The sequence below is a fragment of the Mirounga angustirostris genome, unplaced genomic scaffold, assembly GCF_029215605.1.
Source record: "Mirounga angustirostris isolate CCGP_5_RB_7025 unplaced genomic scaffold, mMirAng1.0.hap1 SCAF_4, whole genome shotgun sequence".
NCBI lineage: Eukaryota > Metazoa > Chordata > Mammalia > Carnivora > Phocidae > Mirounga > Mirounga angustirostris.
Window position 1 is genome coordinate 135,610,818 of NW_026991712.1, and position 25,341 is coordinate 135,636,158.

Here is a 25,341-nt window from a genome sequence, read left to right on the forward strand (position 1 = left end):
GTGTAAGAATAAGTTATACAAATATGTTAATTTCTTTTTTTTAATAGGATTAGTAGATTGATCAGAGGAATGTTAAACTTTAAAAAAATTTTTTTTTTAATTTCAGCAGAGATATTGAAAAGGGGGAACTTGAAAAAAATGTAGTCTGGATGATATTAAAACTATTCATAGATTGAACAATACATAAAATAATTTCTTTTCTCTTTTTTAAAGTTTTTTTTTTATTTATTTGAGAGAGAGAGAGAGAGCACACAAGCAGGATGAAGGGCAGAGGGAGAAGCAGACTCCCTCCTGAGCGGGGAGCCCGATGCAGGGCTCAATCCCAGGACTCTGGGATTATGACCTGAGCTGAAGGCAGATGCTTAACCAACTGAGCCACCCTGGTGTCCCTATAAAATAATTTCTAAGGAACAGCTTGAGGGTCTCTAATGCCATATCAGAGGGGATTGACTCATTTCTCTACACTCTATATTAGTTACTTGAATGTATAAACACAAGTCCTACTTATTTGCATATTTCAAGAAGCTGGAAAAAGTTAGCTAGTGACCTGTTTCTTCTAAATCTTCTTGGATAGCTGTGGTCTGACTCTGGGAGTGTCTGATACCTGCTGGAGGGATTCTAGTTCTGATGATAGGGCTACCTCTACATCTCCAATATAATCGTGTTTCAACCTGCAGAAGACAGTTTCCTTTTGTCATTATTCTGAGTAACTTGCATGATTTGCAAAGCTTTCTTCAAGGTCTAGAAGCCTACCTTGGTGTTGCTTGTCTCCCAATAAATGAATTTCTGCCACCTGCCCAGGACACAAAACCCAGTCGAAACTCTCAAATGCCAAAGTTATCCTGCCTGAATTTCTGATGATCCCCCTCCTGGATTCCTCAAAGCTGCTTATGCCTGTATCTGTAATAGTGCCAGATGTTTGTGTGAATTATAAGATGGGAAGAATAATAGCACAATACCATTGCACAAAGTTGTGAAGAATAAAAGGCTTAGCACAGTGCCTGATACATAGTAACTGTCAACAAATGGTTTGTGGAGTTGAATTAAATTCAAATGTTTGATGGATTATCATGTAACAGTTATAACAGTTCAAAGATAGAACATGCCAACTCAGAATAATTAGCTTCTTCATGGAAATGTTCATATATGAGTTAGAGGTTTGTTCCTTAGGGATGCTTGAGAAAGGAATCCTGCCATTAAGAGGGAGGTTGGATTCTTTTATTTCATTCATGCATATAATTTTTATGTGCATATAGTTTTTCCCAATCTAATAATTTTTGATTCTTCAGCGATCTTAGAATAATGCCTTGAAAATAATGAACACTCAACATTTTTTTGAATAAAAGATAACAATAGGTACTAAAAATACTATACCTCCATGACACCAATTGAAGAATATGTAAAGAGCAATTACCACATCCCATTGAATTGTGACCTGATTCATTCCTGAAAGCAAGAAAAAGCTCTTTGTTGCCCTCTAGGAAAAAAAAAATATGAAAATTGTTTAAATTATAATATTTTAATAAAATAACAATAATAAAAGGCATTCCATTTTTTCCTAACAGTTATTGCCTTTAATGAGACCATTTCAATATGAAGAAACTAAGGAAGAAGGGAAGGAAAAAAAGAAGGGGAGAACAGAAGGGAAGAGGAAACAGGGCAAAGAAAAGTCAGTGGTGTGTGAAGAGGTATAATACAGATGGAGAAATAAAGTGAAAGAATGGCCTTTTATACCCTTCAAATCACTATGAATTACCTTAGTAGGACATTTTGACCCTTGATAAAATACACTTTCTTTTAATCTTGTCTCTCTCATCAGAAACCTCTGCTCTAACTCCTGATGATAAATTCTCCTGGCCAGATTTCTGTCCCTAAGAAGCTCCAGAAGTATCAGTCTTTGATGAGTTAAACTTGGGAAAAGCCAAAAATTGCAGAACTTCCAGAAAGCATTCAAAATGACGAAAGATGAAGTGAGACAAAGTCATAGGTGCTCTCACCAGTTAAATTTATAAAAAAGCCTTTTCATCGGTAGACAGTTCAAAAGAAACACATTATATAAATTCCAAACAGTATTGCCATAAGTTTACAGTTAAAGTTGCATTATTTAATTGGTTACCGACATTATTGAGTAATCAGTTACTCAATGACCAACATTATCTAGTTAATTTTTATCTGTTTAATAAAACCTGAACTTTTCATATAAAACAGCAAAACAAAATCATGACTCATCTTACAGCATAAAATATCTGATAACACTTTTTTCTTAAAGATTTTATTTATTTATTTGAGAGAGAGAGCACGAGCAGGGGGAGGAGCAGAGGGAGAGGGAGAAGCAGACTCCATGCAGAGCACAGAGCCCAACATGGGGCTCGATCCCAGGACCCTGAGATCACAACCTGAGCCGAAATCAAGAGTCAGGTGCTCAACAGACTGAGCCACCCAGGCACCCCATATGTGATAACATTTTTAAAAACTAGGGTCCCCATGACCCCCATGAATATAGGAATCCCTTTCATAATTTGTTAGCAATATTAGGCCTTCTTTTTATAAATAATAATAATTAAAAAAAGCCTAAAATGTTCCTGGTTAGAAGTTAACTACTCATCCAAGAGAATATATGCAATAATTATTATTTAAAGTGATGTGCTATCAGACAGTATTTTAGATTCAACTTTCATCAGTAACCACTATATGAAATATCACAAGAACCTATAAGAAAAAACAACCTGGCCCATATATTTCCAAAAGAAAATATAGCTGTTTTTAAGTATTTGGGTGATCATTGTCTCTTTACCTTTCAACTTGCTGGAAGCACATAATTCCACTTCAGAGCCAGGTTGCTATCTTGTGGCCTGCGTCATGTCCTCCTTCCCCACTGCCTGCTTGCCAATAATCACTTCAGATTTTCAGCAACGAGGCAAATGGAAATGTCAGCAAAACCCTGACCTACATTTCAGATTCTTGAAGAGGAACTCAAAAACTGTCCAGTTTGAAATGACTGGCTCACATGTCAGTATTTGGGAAAACCCAGATTACTGAAAGTACTGCTTTGTCAGTACTTTTTTTCTCATTTTAATTTAAAATGATCTGTCTCATCCAAGAAGTAGAGCACATACGTAGGCTCTGTCAAAATATAACACCAAAATATACAAAAATATAATGCTTAGTTTTAATTTGCAATTAACATAGATATTTATTAGGAACCAGTTTCTTAAGGCAGTTTAAATGCTACTGTTGACCATTTATTTATTTACCAAGCGTTTTGAGTATCTAATATGTGTCAGGTATTGTTCTGGACATTAAAGATATAATGGTGATTAATTACTGAACAGCTCTTTTGTTGTATTGTTTAACTATCACCCATGCTTTAACAGGATTCTACAAGCAAATAAAAAATTACCAAATATTTGGTGTGTTTATAGTCGGCATCACCAAAGGCTTTTCCCAGCCTACTCTTTCCTCCCACATCCTTTATTGCTTCTATGTGAATCTCTTTTTACTCTATTTCTTTTTACTGTAAATGACAGTTAAGTTACTTGTTTCAATGAAATTCTTTTTAAAAAAATTTTTTTATTATGTTATGTTAGTCACCATACAGTACATCATGAGTGTTTGATATAGTGTTCCATGATTCATTATTTGCATATAACACCCAGTGCTCATTACAACATGTGCCTTCCTTAATACCCATCACCTGGTTACCCCATCCCCTCACCCCCCTCGCTTCTGTAACCCTCAGATTGTTTCCCAGAATCCACAGTCTCTCATGGTTCATCTCCCCCTCTGATTTCCCCCCCTTCAATTTTCCCTTCCTTCCCCTAATGTCCTCTGTGCTATTCCTTATGTTTCACATATGAGTGAAACCATATGATAATTGTCTTTCTCTGCTTGACTTATTTCACTTAGCATAATCCCCTCCTGTTCCATCAATGAAATTCTTAAAACCAGAAACTCCATCCTGCCTTTTAAATGTTTATATCTTTGGTATCCAGCACATTAGAATACTCTGGGGAAACATCTGAAACATTTCTATGCTCAGATTTATTCTAGACAATGAAAATTAAAATTTTTGTGGGTGAAGGCTGGGCATCGATTTTTTTTTTAAAGATTTTATTTATTTATTTGACAGAGAAGGACAGCGAGAGAGGGAACACAAACGGGGAGTGGGAGAGGGAGAAGCAGACTCCCCGCCGAGCAGGGAGCCCGATGCGGGACTCGATCCCGGGACTCCAGGATCATGACCTGAGCCGAAGGCAGTCGCCCAACCAACTGAGCCACCCAGGCGCCCTGGACATCAATTTTTTTAATCCTAAGTGATTATAATGAAGAGTCAGGGTAGAGAACTACTGGAATATAAGAATAAGAGTGTCTTTGAAGACCACACAGAAAAAAGGACTGTCACCTGGGTTTTAATGATTAGTAACAATTTTCCAAGCTGTAAAGGAGAGGGTGTGGGAAACATTTCACATACAGGAACAGAATGTGCAAGTAATAGAGAAGTTTTGGGACTGGCTAGTTGTTTCTTCAGGTTGAAGGGAGTAGGATATGAGCTGGAAAACTAAGGTCAGTGGCAGAATGTAATTAATTACTGGGCCTTGTATTCCTGCTAAGTAGTTTAACCTTTGTCTTGAAGTCAGTCAGAGATAGCCAAGATTGGTAAGCAGAGAAATAACATAATCAGATTGGATTTTTAGAAGATAATTCTAATTATTGTGTGGAGAATTGAATGAAGATGAAGAGCCCAGTTAGGAGGCTACTGAAAAGCAAAAGCTAGGGGCGCCTGGGTGGCTCAGTCGTTAAGCGTCTGCCTTCGGCTCAGGTCATGATCCCAGGGTCCTGGGATCGAGCCCCCGCGTCGGGCTCTCCGCTCCGCAGGAAGCCTGCTTCTCCCTCTCCCACTCCCCCTGCTTGTGTTCCCTCTCTCGCTGTGTCTCTCTCTGTCAAATAAATAAATAAAAAATCTTAAAAAAAAAAAAAAAAAAAAAGCAAAAGCTAATGCGGGTCCAAAGCAAAGCCGAGGCAGCCAGAACTGAGAGGAAAAATGGAACTGAGAGCTATGTGGAGGAAGATTGGACAGGCCATTGTGACGAGTAAGGGAATGGAAACCCCTGGAGTTATGTAGTGAAAACACATGTGTGTATGGGGGGGTAAGAATTCAGGAGCATGAAGAGTGACTCTGGTGGTGATTTTTGTTGACCCAGTAGATAACAACGTTAACTGAGCATGCAAATGGAGGAGTCGTGGGGAAGTGATGAGTTTGATTCTGGTTATGTTGATTTGGAGGAGCTTACAATATGTTCAGAGAGAACTGTCTGGTGGGCCATTGTAGATACAGATAAACTTGGGAGAGAAGTTTGAGCTGGAGATCTAAATTTGGAAGATTTCAGCATGTCAGTGGTATTAAAACTAAGATTAGAATAAGAAAACTGAGAGAGGACATCCAGAATGATAAGGGAAGGAAATAGGTGACGAGAACCAGAAAATCTTACCAAAGGACAAGGAGAGATACAAGGAGTGTGTGGCCAACATCAAATGGCCAGAGATTAAATATGATAAGAACTAAAAGAAAGTATTGGATTTGACAGTAGTCTTCCCTTAGAACAGTTTCAGAAAAGAAATGGAGGTAGAAAGGGGATTGAAGTGAGTTAGAATAAAAAATAAAGAGGATATTGGCTAATCTTTCGGGAATTTGAACAGTGAAGATGAGATTGATAGAGAGCTCAATGCAAATGAGGATTCATTTATTTTTTTAGTGGGGACCAGTGGTGGTGGTTCTTCTTTGGTGAGCAGTCTGTTCTCATCTTTAATCCGTTTCATTGGTTGGTTGTTTTTCTTACTATTGAGTTTTGAGAGTTCTTTACACGGTTTGGAAACCATTCCTTTATCATATATATTTTACAAATATTTTGTCCTAGTCTGTGGCTTATCTTTTCATTTTCTTACCAATGTATTTTTTTTAAAGATTTTATTTTGTTCATTTGAGACACAGAGATACAGAGAAAGAGAGCATGAACAGGGAGAGAGGCAGAGGGAGAAGGAGAAGCAGGCTCCCCGCTGAGCCAGGAGCCCGATGTGGGGCTCTATCCCAGGACCCTGGGATCATGACCTGAGCCGAAGGCAGATGTTTAACCATCTGAGCCATCCAGGCGCCCCACCAATGTCTTTTGATATCAGAAATTTTTTAATTTTGATCAAGTCTAATTCATTATTTTATTGTTTCATTTGTTTTGTCCTGCTTACATTTTCATCAACGGATTAATACATAATTTTGTCTTATGTATGTTTCTGTTTAAAGACACCTTACTTAATCTATATTGTTGATTAACATTGAACTCAGGGCCAACAACACTATAATTCATGCCTGAACAAAGCTCATCTAACACATGAAGTTTCTTTGTAATGTACATTGTGGCCTTATTGTACTTATGAACACTAGATGGTACTTCAGGACTATGCTTGGGGGTCATTTTGAACAGTGAAATCACCAAAAAAGTACAAAATGGGGGGAAATGTGGCACTAAGAAGACCTCCCAAAAGACACTTGTTTATAGTACGAGAGCTGAAACAAGTATTATTAGCTGGGAACTTGCACATTGGGTGACTCAAATTTTTCACCACTCTACACATGTCTGCAAATTACTGACAAATGCTACAAGTATTGATTTGGGGGTTACAAGTAAATTTTAGCTGGTCAAAGAATTAACAAATGTGGAATCAGGGAATGATGAGGATCAACTATATCAAATCTCATATGTAAGTGGTTTGACTTCATTTGCTAATCAAAGACCCACTGTCTTGGCTTTTTCACCATAGACAAGATTGCCATCTGGGCATACCAGGACAGTTTAATTTAAACGTGTCCCAGGTTATTATAAAGAACACTCCATTTTATTTTCAAAATTATTCTAGTTTAGAAGATATATTGTCACTCTTTTATAGGCCTACAAGTAATAGACTTTGTTTCCTAAAACTATTTTGAGTTTTCTCTGGTATTTGGTAAAAGTTTGGAATAGTTGTTGGCTGAGGGGAATGAAAAGGGCGATTGAGTATAAAATGCATGATCCTGAAAACATCATATTAAATTAGTAATCATATTTTGAGTTAGCACATCATCAAGGCAAATACATCATAATGGAACATTTAAGATTTTTTCCCAAATTTTAAAAAATCCTCTTTAGGGCACTTAAGGCTAGAACCGAAGAAAACAGCTAGAACTGTAGTACTTACGTAATTGTGCTTTTCTATAAATTGACCTGCCTATTGTGGATTGAAAATATCTCCAGTTTCCCTATCCAGAGGCAACAAACATTGTCATAAACTAACTGGCTACTAGAAGGAACTCCTTGAAGTAGTTAGGATCTCCCAGTTTAAGTAGTATAGCTGGACCAAGACTTGGAATGTTAAGCTGGTTGCCCAGCAACGCTGATCTTCCCACTGAGGAGCAGGCCTAGAGGGCTCTACCTCGCCTCAGGACACAGATGTCGTATGTTGGTGGGAATGAGCAGAACAGGGAGTGGACTGTTGACCCCTGAAATGGGAACCTAGTGACTTTTGACCCTGAAGAGAGATGGAAAACCTGCCACCTCTATATGGGGAAGTGATACAGCAGCCCTCACGTTTTTAATAGGGCTGGTAATCTGGTTAGAGAAGGGGAGTAGGAAACTAGTCCTGAGTTTGTGCTTGCATAGAGGGTACACTGTTTTTACTTAGATTACAGCATTTCTTTGTGGTAGCTTTAGTAGGAGTGTTTACACACGATAATTCAGTCTCTCACCCCTGAATATTATCGTTGTGTAAAGCTCCTCAGACATTCCATTGGAGGCACCAGTAAATTAGCAGATCCCATTAGATAAACTTAATTTGGGAGGCTTAAGATTTTGTAGAGTGATCTAGGGGCACCTGGGTGGCTCAGTCGTTAAGCGTCTGCCTTCGGCTCAGGTCATGATCCCAGGGTCCTGGGATCGAGCCCCGCATCGGGCTCCCTGCTCGGCGGGAAGCCTGCTTCTCCCTCTCCCACTCCCTCTGCTTGTGGTTCCCTCTCTCGCTGTGTCTCTCTCTATCAAATAAATAAACTCTTTAAAAAAAAAAAGATTTTGTAGAGTGATCCAGTAATTCTGTAAGAAATAAAGAAATCAATATCATGGAAGGGTAGGGAAACTGATGGTGATGGGTGGTTGGATGAGTTGGTTTTTGAAGCAGAGAAGATGGCAACAGCTACTCATAGGGGCCAGAAGAAGTCCCTTGATATATGGGTATGCTGGGGTAAGATACTTTGTACATATCTGCCCAATTCTTGGTAGGGAGGGTGCAGTGGTACAGCCTAGGCTGTCTCTATACCTGGGTGAAAAATAGGGATCCCCGTTTGAGAAGGCTTACAGTACTATAATGGGTAAAGTGTGACTGCATCTGCATGGGTGGGTCCCCAGAAATTGAGGAAAAAAGCAGAAAAGCCCACTGTGAACTGTGGATGGACATGTACAGTGAGTCACCCTTCATAGCCTAGTTAAGATCATTTCTGTATATACTGCATTAAGGGGCTTGATCCTGGGGTAAAGAACTCTTCTGCGCTCTCCTATATACTATAGACCGTATGTGTAATTGAAGTGAAGACTTATTTTGCTAATATATTGTGACATCCTGCCTTTCTGTTGTTATAGGCCCAATGAAAGGGCTGCATATTCCTGAGTGCCTTCCATGTACCAGCATACACGGTACTTGGGGCTGTGACTAGAGAGAGGATGCTAATGGCTTTCAAGGACCCTTCAGTGGGAAAGAAGATTGTATTTAAAAATTAAAATGCAAAAGAATAAAATGCTAATGGGAAGATATGAAAACAGTTGAGGGAGCAGAGAGGAATATACAGCAGCCTCAGGTCCACACTTTTGCAAGCTTCAGGCCTGAATGCCAACTCCTGTAGGATAAAATTTACCTGACCTGGGTCAAGGACTCAGGCTGCTTCTTGCATGTTCCCTCCGGTTTGATCATCCTTGTGCCTCTGAACTTGATTTTATGGTATCAGCATATCTCTTCCAACTGCCTCTCCTGCTGCCCCCATCATCCTTCAGTGGGTGTGCACCATGCCGTGCCCACTTTGCTTCACCAGTGGTGTGCAACTCAGCATCTGGGCCTGCCTTGCTTCTCAACACTCACAACTCTGAGTAATTATGAAAAGTACAATTTTAGGTTTGCAGCCTTTATTTAAGAAGGTAACAGAAAATGTTATTCATTTCAGAAAGCTTTTTATCAGAAGTACTGAACTTCTGTTTCTAACTACATGGCCTTGAAGTTATGTTTTAATTATCTTGAGGGTAGTTTTACCTGGAAGAACTCATTCTTCAACTATGCCGGATAAATGAGGTGTCATTTTGTTAATTTTCTCAACCACTGAATTAATAACCCCATCATTCATAAAGAGATATGTAGACTCTTTGCAGAGAAATAAATACCATAAATCTTATGACTCATCCAGAGGATGGTACCTACATGCAGCTGCCCGATTCCTCTCAGCATCAAACGCCCAGTGGCACGTTCAGCTATGTTGGAGGTTGACATATGCACAGGCTGAATCATCGCTATCTCCTGTGAGGTGTGCATTAAAAGTCAGCTTTACCTTATTTCCTATGAGTGTGTTAGAGACTTAAGAATGCTTAGAAGTGGAGATGATTTCAAAACCTTATTTCTAGCTCTTGGACACATGTACACTTAAGGAGGTCAATTTCCTGAGTCTCGATTTCCATCACGTGCCCTTTCCTAAATTTGATGCCTCTGAGAATGAGTCTGGGTATAAATAGCTGCAGGTGCTGTAAACACTTAAGTCTTCTCTAGTCTTTGCCTGCATTTTATATGTATTTTTAGAAATGTGAAGCTTACCAAAATACTTGTATTTCGGCCCATGTTGAGCTCTCTGAACGTTAGCCAATTTGGGGATATTTGAATCCATTTTGGAATAAATCTTGAGTGCCAGGCATCAGAAGCAATATGGGGACTTATGGTTCCCTTTTTTCTTTTTCTTTTTTTTTTTTTTTAAATGTTATTTATTTACTTTAGAGAGAGAGAGTGAGCGGGGGAAAGGCAGAAACTCAAGCAGACTCTGCACTGAGCTCAGAGCCTGGCGCAGGGCTCAGTCTCACGACCCCGAGATCATGACCTGAGCCAAAATCAAGAGTCTGATGCTTAACCAACTAAGCCACCCAGGCACCCCAGTTATTTTCTGAAATGTAAATGAAATTTTTGATAGACTATCGCAGTTTTTCTAGACACATTGTATAAAATTCATGTGTTAAAATTTTACTTGATTTTTTTCAGATTTAATGTACTTCATTCCATAAGGTAGTTCATGGCATATTTGTTCCTATTATAGTTTAGTTGAACCTGTTTCATCATCTAAAATGTTTAATAATTTCTATTGTCTATATAAAAGAAAATAAACTTTTTTAGACTTATGTTTAATATTTTAGATATTAATTAAAAATATGCCAGTGGGTACATATTTTTAAAAGCTTCTTCTAAGAGTATTTAAGGAAAATATTTGGAAGACCACTGTACTAGAGATCAACTATACAAGCCAATCAAAAATCATGGTGGAAAAAAACATATCAAAATATCAATAGTGGTTTCTTTGGATTATTGAATTATGGTTATTTTTTCTTCCTTTTGCTTTTCTGTAACTCTCCATTTTTTAGGATGAATATATTATATATGATAATTTTAAAACATTGAAAAAATACTAAATACGGGCAACCCTGTCAGGACCCCTCACTCTTGAGAGCTTTTTCTGTGTCTTCACTTAATAAACTTTTATCACTTTATTCACACACACACACACACCCCAAAGAAAAAATTCTAAATACATTAAGGACAAGGAAAACTTTAAATGAAGGGATGTAAAGGGAAGTTTCCTTCCTAGTTGATTCTAAAATATGTGACAGCTGGAGGGAATTATTGATAGTCTACTGATGTATGCATTTCATTTATGCAAACTTAATTATAAGGGGCAGGAATGAGAAGAGTTTTTCTTCCTATAGAAGAAAAATGAATTCTTTCACACCTTTTAATATAGACCTTAAGCCTTTATGACTCAAAGAAAAGAAGGCCAATGAAAAATGCAACAATAATTATTTTTTAAATTGAAGTAAAATCAACAAATAAAATTATATATGTTTCAAGTGTACAACATGATGATTTGCTGTATATACATATGTATATACATATGCATATATATGAAATGATTACAAAAATCAAGTTAATTAACACATACTTTTTTTTTTGGTGAGAACACTTCAGATCTACCCTCTTAGCAATTTCTTTTTTTTTTTTTTAAGATTTTATTTATTTGAGAGAGACAGAGAAAGATAGGGACAGAGATAGCGAAAGAGAGCATGAGCGGGGACGAGAGGGAGAACCAGGCTCCCCGCTGAGCAGGGAGCTGGACACAGGGCTTAATCCCAGGACCCTGGGATCATGACCTGAGCTGAAGGCAGACGCTTAACTGACTGAGGCCACCCAGGTGTCCCTAAATTTCAAGTGTGTAATACATTATTATTAACTATAATCTCCATGCTGTACATTCAATCCTCAAAATTTATTCGTCTTATAACTAAAAGTTTTCACCCTTTAACCAACATCTCCCCATTTCCTCCACCCCATAGTCCCTGGCAAATACCATTCTCTTTTTCTATGAGTTTGACTTTTTTTTGGATTGCCCATATAAGTGATACCACACAGTATTAGTCTTTCTCTTTCTGGCTTATCTCATTTAGCATAATGTTCTCTGATTCATCTATGATGCAAAGAACAGAATTTCCTTCTTTCTCATGGCTGAATAATATTCTGGTGTGTGTGTGTGTGTGTGTGCATGCACGTGTGTATCATATCTTCTTTACTCATCTCATCAGACACTTAGGTTCCATATCTTGCTTATTGTATATAATGCTGCAGTGAACATGGTTATAGGTATCTTTTCAAGACAGTGATTTCAGTTCCTTTGGATTTATACCCAGGAGTAGGATTGCTGGATTATATGGCAGCTCAATTTTTAATTTTTTGAGGATACTTCATAATGTTTTCCGTAATGGCTGTCCCATTTTACATTCCCACTAACAGTATATAAGGGATCCCTTTTCTCCATATCCATAACATTTGTTATCTGTTGTCTTTTTATAAAAGCCATTCTAACAGGTGTGAGGTGATAGCTCATTGTGGTTTCGAGTTGCATTTTGTTGACAATTAGTGACATTGAACACCTTTTCATGTACCTGTTGCCATTTGTATATCTTTTCTGGAAAAATATTTATTCAGTTCCTTTGACTATTTTTAAGATCAGATTATGTGTTTTGCTGCTATGGAGTTGCAGGAGTTCTCTATACATTTTAGATATTAACCCATTATCAAATACATGGTTTGCTGATATTTTCTCCCATCCCATAGGTTGCCTTTCCATTCTTTTTACTGTTTCCTTGCTGTGAAGAAGCTTTTCAGTTTGATGTAGTCCCACTTGCTTACTTTTGCTTTTGTTGCCTGTGCTTTTGTTGTCATATCCAAAGGATCATTGCCAAGGTCAATGTTGAATTTGTCCTCCATGTTTTCTTCCAGGAGTTTTAGGGTTTGGAGTCTTACATCTAACTCTTTAATTCAAGTTAGTTTTTGTGACTGTGCAAAATAGGGGTCCAGTTTCATTCTTTTGCATGTAGATATCTAGTTTTCCCACCACCATTTATTAAAGAGACTATCCTTTTCCCATTGTGTGTTATTAGCACCTTTGTCAAAGATTAATATACACATAAGTTTAATTCTGGGCTCTTTATTCTGTTCCATTGATCCGTATGGCTTCTTTTTTTTTTTTTAAGATTTTATTTATTTGACAGACAGAGAGAGAGGGAACACAAGCAGGGGGAGTGGGAGAGGGAGAAGCAGCCTCCCACTGAGGGGAGAGCCCAATGTGGGGCTCGATCCCAGGACTCTGGGATCATGACCTGAGCCAAAGGCAGACACTTAACGACTGAGCCACAGGTGTCCCTGTGTGTCTGTTTTTAAGCCAGTATCATATAGTTTTGATTAGTATAGCTTTATCCTGTAGTCTGAAATCAGGAAGTGTGGTGCTCTCAGCTTTGTTCTTTCTCAAGATTGTTTTGCCTATTTGGAATCCTCTTTGGTTCCATACAAATTTTAGGATTCTTTTTTCTATTTCTGTGAAAAAATGCCATTGAAATTTTGATAGGGATTGCACTGATTCTGTAGATTGCTTCAGGTAGTATGGACATTTTCACAATATTAATTCTTCTAATCCAAGAACACAAGACATCTTTCCATTTATTTGTATCTTCAATCTCTTTCATCAGTGTCTTCTAGTTTTTAGTGTACAGATCTTTTGCCTTCTTGGTTAAATTTATTCCTAAGTATTTTATTATTTTTGATGTTATTATAAATGGAATTGTTTTCTTAATTTCTCCTTTAGATAGTTTACTATATAAAATGCAACTCAGTTTTGTATATTGATTTTTGTATCCTGAAACTACTGAATTTGTTAGTTCTAATTGTTTTTTGGTGGTGCCTTTAGGGTTTTCTTTTTAAGATATATTTTTTTAATGTATTTATTTGACAGAGAAATAGAGAGCACAAGTAGGCAGAGTGGCAGGCAGAGGGAAAGGAAGAAGCAGGCTCCCCGCTGAGCAGGGAGCCCGGTGTGGGGCTCGATCCCAGGACTCTGGGATCAAAAAATATCATGAAATTTGCAAACAGAGACCATTTTACTTCTTGTTTTCCAATTTGTATACCTGTGATTTCTTTTTCTGGCCTAATTGCTCTGGCTTTTTGGCTAGAAGTGACAATAACAGGCATCCTTGTCTTATTCCTGAACTTAGAGGAAAAGCTTTTCACTGTTTTTTGTTTGTTTTTTAAAATTTTTTATTTAAATTCAATTTAGTTAACATAGTACATTATTAGTTTCAGGGGAGGAATTTAGTGATTCATCACTTGTATATAACAGCCAGTGCTCATTACATCAAGTGCCCTCCTTAATACCCATCACCCAATTACCCCATCCCCCCCACCTCCCTTCCAGCAACCCTCAGTTTGTTTCCTATAGTTAAGAGTCTCTTATGGTTTGTCTTCCTCTCTGTTTTCATCTTATTTTATAAAGCTTTTCACTCTTGAGGATGATGTTACCTGTGGCTTTTATTATGTTGAGATACATTTCTTTTATACCTAATTTGTTGAGAGTTTTTATCATGAAAGAATGTTGAATTTTGCCAAATGCTATTTCTACATCTATTGAGATGATCATATGATTTTTATTCTTCATTCTGTTACTGTTTCTTCAGTTATTCTTCATTCTGTTACATTTATTAATGTGTGTGTTTGGAACCATCCTTGCATTCCAGGGATAAACCCCACTTGATTATGGTATATGATCTTTTTAGTGTGCTGTTGAATTCAGTTTGCTAGTATTTTGTTGAGGACTTGTGCTTCTCTGTTCATCAGGGATATTGGCCTGTAATTTTCTTTTCTTGTATTCTTGTCTGGCTTTGTTATCATGATAATGCTACCCTCATAAAATGAGTCTTTTCCACTTTTGTGGAAAGAATTTGAGAAAGATTAGCATTAATTCTCCAAATGTTTGGTAGAATTCACAAGTGAAGCCTTCTTGTCTTTTCTTTGTTAGAAGATTTTAGATTACTGATTCAATCTCCTTACTACTTTTAGGTCATTCGTATTTTCTATTTCTTCATGATTTAGTCCTGGTAGGTTGTATGTTTCTAGGAATTTATTTTTTCTAGGTTATCTAATTTGTTGGCATATAATTGTTCATAGTAGTCTTTCACGATCCTTTGTATTTCTGCAATATCAGTTAAAATGTTTCCGCCTTCATTTCTGATTTTATATATTTGAGTTTCTTTTTTCTTTATCTAGCTAAAGGTTTGTCTATTTTGTTTATCTCTCAAAAATCAGCTCTTAGTTTCACTTTTGATCTTTTCTATTGTTTTTCTAGACTGTTTCATTTATTTCTATTTTGATCTTTGTTATTTCCTTCCTTCTACTAACCTTGCTCTTAGTTTGTTTTCTTTTCTAGGTCCTTCAAACGTAAAGTTAGATTATTTACTTGTGATCTGTCCTTTTTCCTAATGTAGGTGCTTATTGCTATAATAATAATTTGAACAATGAAACTTATCATTGATTATTATTATAATTATATTGGCTTTGATGGAAAATTTATATCATTTGCTAAAAACATAGAAGTTATTAGAAGAAAATAGTTTTCCTTATCCATTCACTACTGTCAATTGATGGGAAAAATATTTATGAATTCTTTCATGATGTTCAAGATATTTTTAGAGAATTTTTCAGATAGATAAAAATATAACTCAGCATGATCAAAGCACACATTCATTACTCTGTTTTGCAGAATCAGACCCCCTCCTTCCCCTGGTTTTCACATGTAATTCTGATAGAGGCTCACATTGTAAGGGTGACTTTAGGCTGTTCAAATTATCAGAGATATCAATAAGATATTTTAATGTTCAAATCCATTCATAAAAACAGTTTTGAAAATTGAAGTTTCCTCCAGTAAGATTTAGAGCCCTATCAACTCAAATGAAAGAGTGAGGACCCCACTACATGAAAGCTAATGATCTTCAGTGATTTTCATTGCCTCTGCTCATCTCCATGAAAGGAAAAATCTAAGACTTAAGAGGACTTTGGATGATACAATTAACACTTGAAAAGAATCATTTAAATACTCATCTTCAGTTTGCAAATGTGTGCTCAGCGTTGTTTGTTTGTTTTGCTGGTACATCTAAACAGTGACTAGATTATGCTTTCAGGGCAACCATTTCAGTGCACCACTCATGAGCTTCTCAAAGTGACAAGTCAGTTAAGTGCTAAAAAGAGTTCAGAAATGGGCTTGAAAATTCAGTATGTAAGAAAACATACTAGTGAACATCATCATCCAAGTTACACATTCCATGAACAGCTCTAGGGAGAAAATTCAGTCATGGAGGTTCACAGCAATCATGGGCGGCCTGAATCCCACTCCTGTGTTCATGTAGTGTTCAGATTAGCACTGCTCTACTTGCTTTAGCTTTATCTGGAGAAGTCACATCCAGAAAAATCACATTTCTGTTATGCTAGTTTTATTTTTCCTAATACACATTAAAATAAGCACATGGCTATTAAATGGAAATGTTTGTGTACAATTTAAAATTACTCATTTATCACCAGAAATACACACACTGCACTAAAGAAACTTTTTTAGAGTATCCCTATAACAAGCTGATTTTTTTTAGAGCACCAAAAAGATTTTTCTTTTTAAATTGCTTTATTTTGGCATATTTTCTCTGCCATTCTTTTTTTTTTTTAAGATTTTATTTATTTATTTATTTGAGAGAGCAAGAATGAGAGAGAGAGAGAGCACATGAGAGGGGGGAGGGTCAGAGGGAGAAGCAGACTCCCTGCTGAGCAGGGAGCCCAGTGCAGGACTCAATCCCGGGACTCCGGGATCATGACCTGAGCCAAAGGCAGTTGTTCAACCAACTGAGCCACCCAGGTGCCCCTTTCTCTGCTATTCTACCCATATATATTTTAAAATAACTGAATGAGAGTGTTTTTTATTAACAATGTAAAATATACTATGGAATCATTCTTGCCTTATAAATGCATTGAGAGGTATAATTCAAGGGAAAAGAAAATTCTTATTCTTCATTTTGTTCTGACCTTCTGTACTTATCTATTTCTAGAACATTCATTTATTGAAGAGATATTTATTGAGTGTTTCCTATATTCCAGTAATTATTCTACTCCTGAGAATAAACGGGTAAACAAAACAGAAAAAAAAAATCGTCCTCATGGAGCTTACTTACATTCTAGTGTAAGGAGACAGATGGTAAGTAAAATAAATAAAGTATAGTTTTAGATGATGATAGCGTTTGGTGAGAAATAAAGTAGGAAAGGCAGACAGAGTTCAATGTGCTCAAAGATCTTGCTAGAATATATCACTCGAGCAAAGATCTAGTAGAAATGAGGGAGAGGCTATGGAGTTAATTTGAAGAAGAACAGAAAGAACAGTAGGAGACGGGGGAGGTGGGGAGAAAAAGCAGCTCTGGGATGCATTCAAGGACCAGGAAGGAGGTCAGTGTGGAAGGAGCAAAGTAAGCAAGGGGAAGAACAGTGAGAGATGAAAACAGGAGGAAATGAAGTTGAAGTAACTGCAGTGAGGGGTGATGGGCAATAGTGTATGGCTCCATAGGGCCTTCAACTCTTCTGATGATTGAGATGAGAAGTCATTGGAGTTTTTTTTTTAATTCAATTAATTAACATATAGTGTATTACTAGTTTTAGAGGTAGAGTTCAGTGATTCATCAGTCTCATATAATACCCAGTGTCATTACATCACGTGCCCTTCTTAATGTCCATCACCCAGTTATCCGATCCCCTACCTCTTTCCCTTCCAGCAACCCTCAGTTTGTTTCCTGTGGTTAAGAGTCTCTTATGGTGTGTCTCCCTCTCCAATTTCCTCTTGTTTTATTTTTCCCTCCTTTCCCCTATGATCCGGTTTTGTTTCTTTCTCTCTCTTTTTAAGGCTTTATTTATTTTTTGACAGAAGGAGCACAAGCAGGGGGAGCCCAGACAGAGAGAGAAGGAGAAGCAGGCTCCCCACAGAGCAGGGTATTTTTTTTTTTATTATGTTATGTTGATAGGGATTACATTGAATGTATAGATTGCTCAAGGTAGCATAGACATTTTTACAATATTTGTTCTTCCAATTCAGGAGCATGGAGTGTTTTTCAATTTCTTTGTGTCTTCCTCAATTTCTTTCATGAATGTTCTATAGTTTTCTGAGTACAGATCCTTTGCCTCTTTGTTTAGGTTTATTCCTAGGAATCTTATGGTTTTAGGTGCAATTGTAAATGAGATAGATTCTTTAATTTCTCTTTCTTCTGTCTCATTGTTAGTGTATAGAAATGCAACTGATTTCTGTGCATTGATTTTTATATCCTGCCACTTTGCTGAATTCCTGTATGAGTTCTAGCAATTTTGGGGTGAAGTCTTTTGGGTTTTCCACATAGACTATCCTGTCATCTGCAAAGAGTGAGAGTTTGACTCCTTCGCCGATTTGGATACCTTTAATTTCTTTTTGTCTGATTCTGAGGGTAGGACTTCTAGTACTATGTTGAACAACTGTGGTGAGAGTGGACATCCCTGTCGTGTTCCTGGCCTTAGGGGAAAAGCTCTCAGTTTTTCCCTATTGAGAATGATATTTGCTGTGGGTTTCTCATAGATGGCTTTTATGATATTGAGGTATGTTCCCTCTATCCCTACACTGAGAAGAATTTTAATCAAGAAAGGAGGCTGTACTTTGTCAAATGCTTTTTCTGCATCTAGTGAGAGGATCATTTGGTTCTTGTACTTTCTTTAATTAATGTAGTGTATCACATTGATTGATTTGTGGATGTTGAACTGACCTTGCAGCCCAGGAATAAATCCCATTTGGTCATGGTGAATCCTATTGGCTAATATTTTGGTAAGAATTTTTGCATCCATGTTCATCAGGAATATTGGTCTGTAATTCTCCTTTTTGGTGGGGTCTTTGTCTGGTTTGGGGATCAAGGCAATGCTGGTCTCATAGAATGAGTTTGGAAGTTTTCCTTCCATTTCTATTTTTTGAAACAGCTTCAAAAGAATAGGTATTAATTCTTCTTTAAATGTTTGGTAGAATTCCCCTGGAAAACCATCCAGCCCTGGGCTCTTGTCTGTTGGGAGATTTTTGATTACTGCTTCAATTTCCTTGCTGGTTATGGGTCTGTTCAGGTTTTCTATTTCTTCCTGTTTCCATTTTGGTAGTTCATAGTCTTTAGGAATGCATCCATTTCTTCCAGATTGCCTAATTTGTCAGCATATAGTTGCTCATAATATGTTCCTATAATTTGTATTTCTTCATTGTTAGTTGTGATCTCTCCTCTTTCATTCATGATTTTATTTATTTGGGTCCTTTCTCTTTTTTTTTTGATAAGTCTGACCAGGGGATTATCGACTTTATTAATTCTTTCAAAGAACAAGCTCCTAGTTTCGTTGATCTGTTCTACTGTTCTTTGGTTTCTATTTCATTGATTTCTGCACTAATCTTTATTATTTCTCTTCTCCTGCTTGGTTTAGGTTTTATTTGCTGTTCTTTTTCCAGCTCCTTTAGATGTAAGATTAGGTTGTATATTTGAGACCTTTCTTGTTTCTTAAGAAAGACTTGTATTGCTATATACTTCCCTCTTAGGACCGCCTTTGCTGCATCCTAAAGATTTTGAACAGCTGTGTTTTCATTTTCATTTGTTTCCATGAATTTTTTAAATTCTTTAATTTCCTGGTTGAACCATTCACCCATTCATCCTTCAGTAAGATGCTCTTTAGCCTCCATGTATTTGAGTTCTTTCCAAATTTTCTCTTGTGATTGATTTCCAGTTTCAAGGCATTGTGGTCTGAAAATATGCAGGGAACAATCCCAATCTTTTGGTACCAGTTGAGACCTGATTTGTGACCCAGTATGTGATCTATTCTGGAGAATGTTCCATGTGCATGTGAGAAGAATGTGTATTCTGTTGCTTTAGGATGAAATGTTCTGAATATATCTGTGAAGTCCATCTGGTCCAGTGTGTCATTCAAAGTCCTTGTTTCCTTGTTGATCTTCTCTTTAGATGATCTGTCCATTCCAGTGAGTGGGGTGTTAAAGTCCCCTACTATTATTGTATTATTATTGATGTGTCTCTTTAATTTTGTTATTAACTGGTTTATATAATTGGCTGCTCCCATGTTAGGGGCATAAATATTTACAACTGTTAGATCGTCTTGTTGGATAGACCCTTTAATTATGATATAGTGTCCTTCCTTATCTTTTATTACAATGTTTGGTTTGAAATCTAATTTGTCTGATATAAGGATTGCTACCCCAGCTTTCTTTTGATATCCATTAGCATAAATAGTTTTCCATAGTTCCCTTTCAATCTGGAGGTGTCTTTAGGTCTAAAATGAGTCTCTTGCATATAGCATATTGATCTGTCTTGCTTTTTTATCTAATCTGATACTTTGTATCTTTTGATTGGAGCATTTAGCCCATTTACATTCAGAGTAACTATTGAAAGATAAGAATTTAGTGCCATTATATTACCTGTACAGTCACTGTTTCTGTATATTGTCTCTGTTCCTTTCTGGTCTATGTTACTTTTGGGCTCTTTCCTTAAAGGATCCCGTTTAATATTTCTTGCAGGGCTGGTTTAGTGATCACAAATTCTTTTAGTTTCTGTTTGTACTGGAAGCTTTTTATCTCTCTTTCTATGTTGAATGACAGCCTTGATGGATAAAATATTCTTGGCTGCATATTTTTGTCATTTAGCACCCTGAATATATCATGCCAGGCCTTTCTGGCCTTCCAGATCTCTGTGGATAGGTCTGTTGCCAGTCTAATGTTTCTACCCTTATAGGTTATGGACCTCTTGTCCCAAGCTTCTTTCAGGATTTTCTCTTTGTCTCTGAGATTTGCAAGCCTCACTATTAAATGTCGAGGTGTTGACATATTTTTATTGATTTTGAGGGGGGTTCTCTGTTCCTCCTGGACTCAAATGCCTGTTTCCTTCCCCAGTTTAGGGAAGTTCTCTGCTATAATTTCCTCCAATATACCTTCTACCCCTCTCTCTCCCTTTCCTCTTCTTTTCAGATTCCAATTATTCTAATATTATTTCACTTTATGGTATCACTCATCTCTTGAATTCTCCCCTCATGATCCAGTAGTTGTTTATCTCTCTTTTTCTCAGCTTCCTTATTCTCCATCATTTTGTCTTCTATATCACTAATTCTCTCTTCTGCCTCATTTATCCTAGCAGTTAGAGCCTCCATTTTTTTTTAAAGACTTTATTTATTTATTTGTTAGAGAGAGAGAGAGTGGCAGGCAGAGGGAGAAGCAGGCTCCCTACTGAGCAAGGAGCCTGATGCAGAACTTGATCCCAGGACCCTGGGCTCATGACCTGAGCCAAAGGCAGACATTTAACCGACTGAGCCCCCAGGCATCCCTAGAGCCTCCATTTTTGGTTGCATCTCATTAAAAGCTTTTTGATTTCGACTTGATTAGATTTTAGTTCTTTTATTTCTCCAGAAAGGGATACTCTAGCATCTTCCATGCTTTTTTCAAGCCTAGTTAATATCTTTATAATAGTTATTCTAAACTCTAGTTCCAACATCTTACTTATATCCATACTGATTAGGTCCCTAGCAGCCAGTACTACTGCCTTTTGTTTTCTTTTTTGAGGTGAGTTTTTCCATCTTGTCATTCTGTCCAGAGAAAAATAGATGAACGAGAGGACAAAATACTAAAAGGGTAACAATGCCCCCAGGTAAATATACACTAAACAAATCAGAAGAGACCTGAAACCAAAAAAAAAAAAGTAAAAAGTAAAAAGTAAAAAAAGAAAGAAAAGAAGAGAATATAATCAGATAGGTGAATGGAACAGAGCAATACACTGGACCCTGTGTGTATTTTGGTCTTTTTGTTAGAAAACTAGATTGCAAAATTGTGAGGAAAGAAAAACATATGTATGTATGTATATATATATATACACATACAAAAAAATAAAATTAAATACATTGACAGGATAGAATGTAACTTTAAAAATGAAAATTAAAAGGCAAAAAAAAAAAAAGGAAGAATATAATCAGAGAGGTGAACAGAACAGAGCAATGCACTGGATCCTACCTGTATTTTGGTCTGTTTGTTAGAAGAAACTACATCCCAAAATTGTAAAGAAAGAAAAACTTGTATATATACAAAAATAAAATTAAATACAATGAAATGATAGAATGTAACTGTAAAAATGAAAATTAAAAGACAAAAAAAAAGAAAGAATATAAACAAATAGGTGAAAAGAACAGAGCAATACCCTATATCTTGGGTGTGTTTTGGTCTGCTTGCTAGAAGAAACTACATCCCAAAATTATAAAGAAAGGAAAACTTGTATATATACACACAAAAGTAAAATTAAATACAGTGAAAGGATAGAATGTAACCGTAAAGATGAAAATTAAAAAAGACTTAAAAAAAGTTGATAAAATAAATAATTGGTTGAAAAGGAAAGAGAAAAAAAATTAAAATTGAAAGAGTAAAGAATCATGAACAAAAAACTGTGTATTCTTTATACTATTTTCCCTTAGTGCTAGAGTTTTGCAGTTCTGTATGATTGGTAAACTTGGTCTTAGCCAGATGTTCTTGCTTATTTTCTGGGGGAGGGGCCTGTTGCTAATTCTCAGGTGTCTTTGCCCCAGGCAGAACTGCTCCGCCCTTGCCAGGGGGCCGGGCCAAGTAAGCAGTTCTGGATTGCTCAGTGTGGCTTTTGTTCCCTGAAGGTTTTCCACACTGCTTTTAGAGGATGAAAATGAAAATGAAAATGGCAGCCTCCCAATCTCTAGCCCTGGAGCCGAAAGCTCCAGGCCCCACTCCTCAGTGCACCCTCAGGGAAAAGCAGTCAATCACTCCTATCTCCCTGGTCTCCGTCTGCAGTCTGCACTCCAGGTTCACCCAGCCTGTGACCATTTCTATCTCAGGCATGTGACCCTGCTTTGAGTCTCCAAACCCTGCAGACTCTTGTGGCCTGTCCCCACACCACTCCTCCTGGGGAGAGGGAGGGGAATCTAGCCACAGTCCTGCTGCCTGCTGGGCCCCTGCTCAGAGAGTGGTTGCCCAACCGACCTGGTTCATGGTTTATGGCAACACCAAGCTGAGAGCCCACTCCTGGGCTCACTGATTACAGCCAGCTTCCCCATTCCGATGCTTGGGAACTCTGCTGCACTCAGGCACCCCCGGTCTTCCTGATACCCTGGGGATCCTGAGACCACACTGTCCCACCTAGGTTTCTGCCCCACTATGCCACCTGAGTGTCTTTCAGGCAGAGAAGTCCCTCACCAGAGCAGACTTCTAAAAATTCTGATTTTGTGCTCCACTGCTATATCACTTTCCGGTAGCCCGCTGATGGAAGCTCCCTCCCCCTGTGGTTTATCTTTTAAGATGTCATCTCGGATTCACTTCTCCACACCTCCTACCTTACAGAAAGTGGTCACTATTTGTAGAATTGCAGCAATTCTTTTCTTCAATCTCTGGTTGAGTTCACAGGTGTTCAGAATGATTTGATAGCTATCTAGCTGAATTCCTGGGACCAGACAAAACTAAGGTCTCCTACTCCTCTGCCGTCTTGGACCCAACCTCCATTGGAGGGTCTAAATAGAGGAATGACAATGATTTGACTCCAGTGATTCTGGCCTAAGCAAATAGTAAGGTTGGGGTAAAACTTGAGATGGGGTAAAACTTGAAGAGGAAAATATTTTGCAATGGAATGGGGAAGGGAATTAGAAATTTGTTTTGGGACATGTTAAGTTTAGAGTGCCTAATATGCCTCCAGACAGAGATGTTCAGTAGGCAGCTGGTCACATCAGGCTGAAATTCAGAGGAGAGAGAAACAGGTGGGATATAAAATTTTGAGTGTCACCTGCACACAGATGGAATTTAAAGCCACAAATATGACTGAGATTACCAAGAAAGTAGATATAAACTAGAGATCGAAATGGGGAGAAGCCCTAGGACAGTGCCCAGAACATTGCTCTGCAAAGATATCAGGAAAAATAAACCAGGGCAAATTTTCTACCAACTATTCAAAGAAGGTTATTAGGGAATGCATTTATTTATGATTGGAAAAATAATTAACTGCCTATATCACAAAGCTAAAGAATCTTGATGCTAACATAGACCTTAACCTAAGGGATGATGACGTTCAACCTGTTGACCTTTTGGCAACAAATACGTTGACCTTTAAAAAAACTAGCTGAGTCATTAATCAAATTCTAACTTAGGGGTTTAATTTCAGTCAAATGATGGGCAATGATTGAAATATGAACTTCCTGTCTAAAGTAGGTGAATTAGAATAAATGGGCTTACTTGAACAAAAAAATAAAAGAGATCTAGTTTTAACTCAAGGGTTTGGATGAGGAACCACACAATTTCACAAATATTTATTCAGTGCGTGTTATCACTTGAAAGGGTAATTGGGGAAATACAGATAATTTAAATTAGACACTATTTCTTCAGAAAGATTCCAACAGAAAAATGGACAATGAGCTAAGTAAAACATGGTAAGAGATATAGAGAGGCAAGCACATCTCATGGAGGTTCAAGCTTAAGAAGGTGCTTCTCCATTGGGTGCATCTTAGAAGCTCCATAGAGGACATGGCATTTAAGATAGCCCCTAAAATATGGGTAGAATGGGATATTGACAGGTAGAAGATATGGTATGAGCAAAGGCCCTGAGGTGGGAAAGTTCAGGAGTATGTTTCACTGGTAGGTAGTCGTGTCCCCAAACCACTGTTATTATTATCCATTCATTTTTTTCCTTCCAAAGAACAAAAGAAAAGATTGTATAAATAATTATTAGCTTGAATCCACTAAGAAAATAAGTGTATATTTGCACACTTATGTTCAATGCAGCATTATTCACAATAGCCAAGAGGTAGAAGCAATCTAAATGGCCATCAGTGGATGAATGAATAAGGAAATTGTGGCATATACATGTAATGGGACATTTTGCAGTCTAAAGAGAAGAAAATTCCATCAGATGTTACAACATGGATGAACTTTGAGGACATTATGCTAAATGAAATAAACTGGTCACAAAAAGACAGATACTGAATGATTCCATTTCTTTTTTTTTTTTTAAAGATTTTATTTATATATTTGACAGAGAGAGACACAGCGAGAGGGAACACAAGCAGGGGGAGCGGGAGAGGGAGAAGCAGGCTTCCCGCAGAGCAGGGAGCCCGATGCGGGGCTCGATGCGGGGCTCGATGCGGGGCTCGATGCGGGGCTCGATGCGGGGCTCGATCCCAGGACCCCGGGATCATGACCTGAGCCGAAGGCAGATGCTTAACGACTGAGCCACCCAGGTGCCCCTGAATGATTCCATTTCTATGAGGTATCTAAAGTTTCACAGAAACTGAAAGAATGGTAGTGCCAGGGGTAGAGAGGAGATGGAAAAGAAGAATTGTTGTTTCATGGATATAGCATTTCAATTTTGCAAGACAAAAATGTTTGAGAGATCTATTGTATAATAACATGCATTTGGTTAACACTACTGCACTCCATTCTTAAAAATGGTTAAGATGGTAAATTTTATGCTATGTGTTTTTTACCACAATAAAAAAAAATGTGAATGTGCCCATACTCCTTTGACTGTAATTAAACCCAACCCAAATAGCTTAGTCAAACAAAGGAGAATTTATTGGTTCAGAGAACATAAGGAAGGGTAAGGATGCAGCAAAGCCTTAATAAAA

The 25,341-nt window shown here is 37.5% G+C and overlaps 1 protein-coding gene across 1 annotated transcript in view; it reads right to left on the reverse strand.

The window, feature by feature from the left end:
- Window positions 1–2,970, reverse strand: part of IL23R (interleukin 23 receptor) — a 57,985-nt gene extending 55,015 nt beyond the window's left edge. The window contains exons 1-2 of the mRNA XM_045897448.3: window positions 2,795–2,970; window positions 1,375–1,477 (exon numbers count right to left, since the gene is read on the reverse strand). Of these exons, the coding sequence (XP_045753404.1) occupies window positions 1,375–1,444 (70 nt within the window). The 5' untranslated portion in view covers window positions 1,445–1,477; window positions 2,795–2,970. The remainder of the gene's footprint in view (window positions 1–1,374; window positions 1,478–2,794) is intronic.
- Between the last annotated feature and the right edge of the window lie 22,371 nt (window positions 2,971–25,341).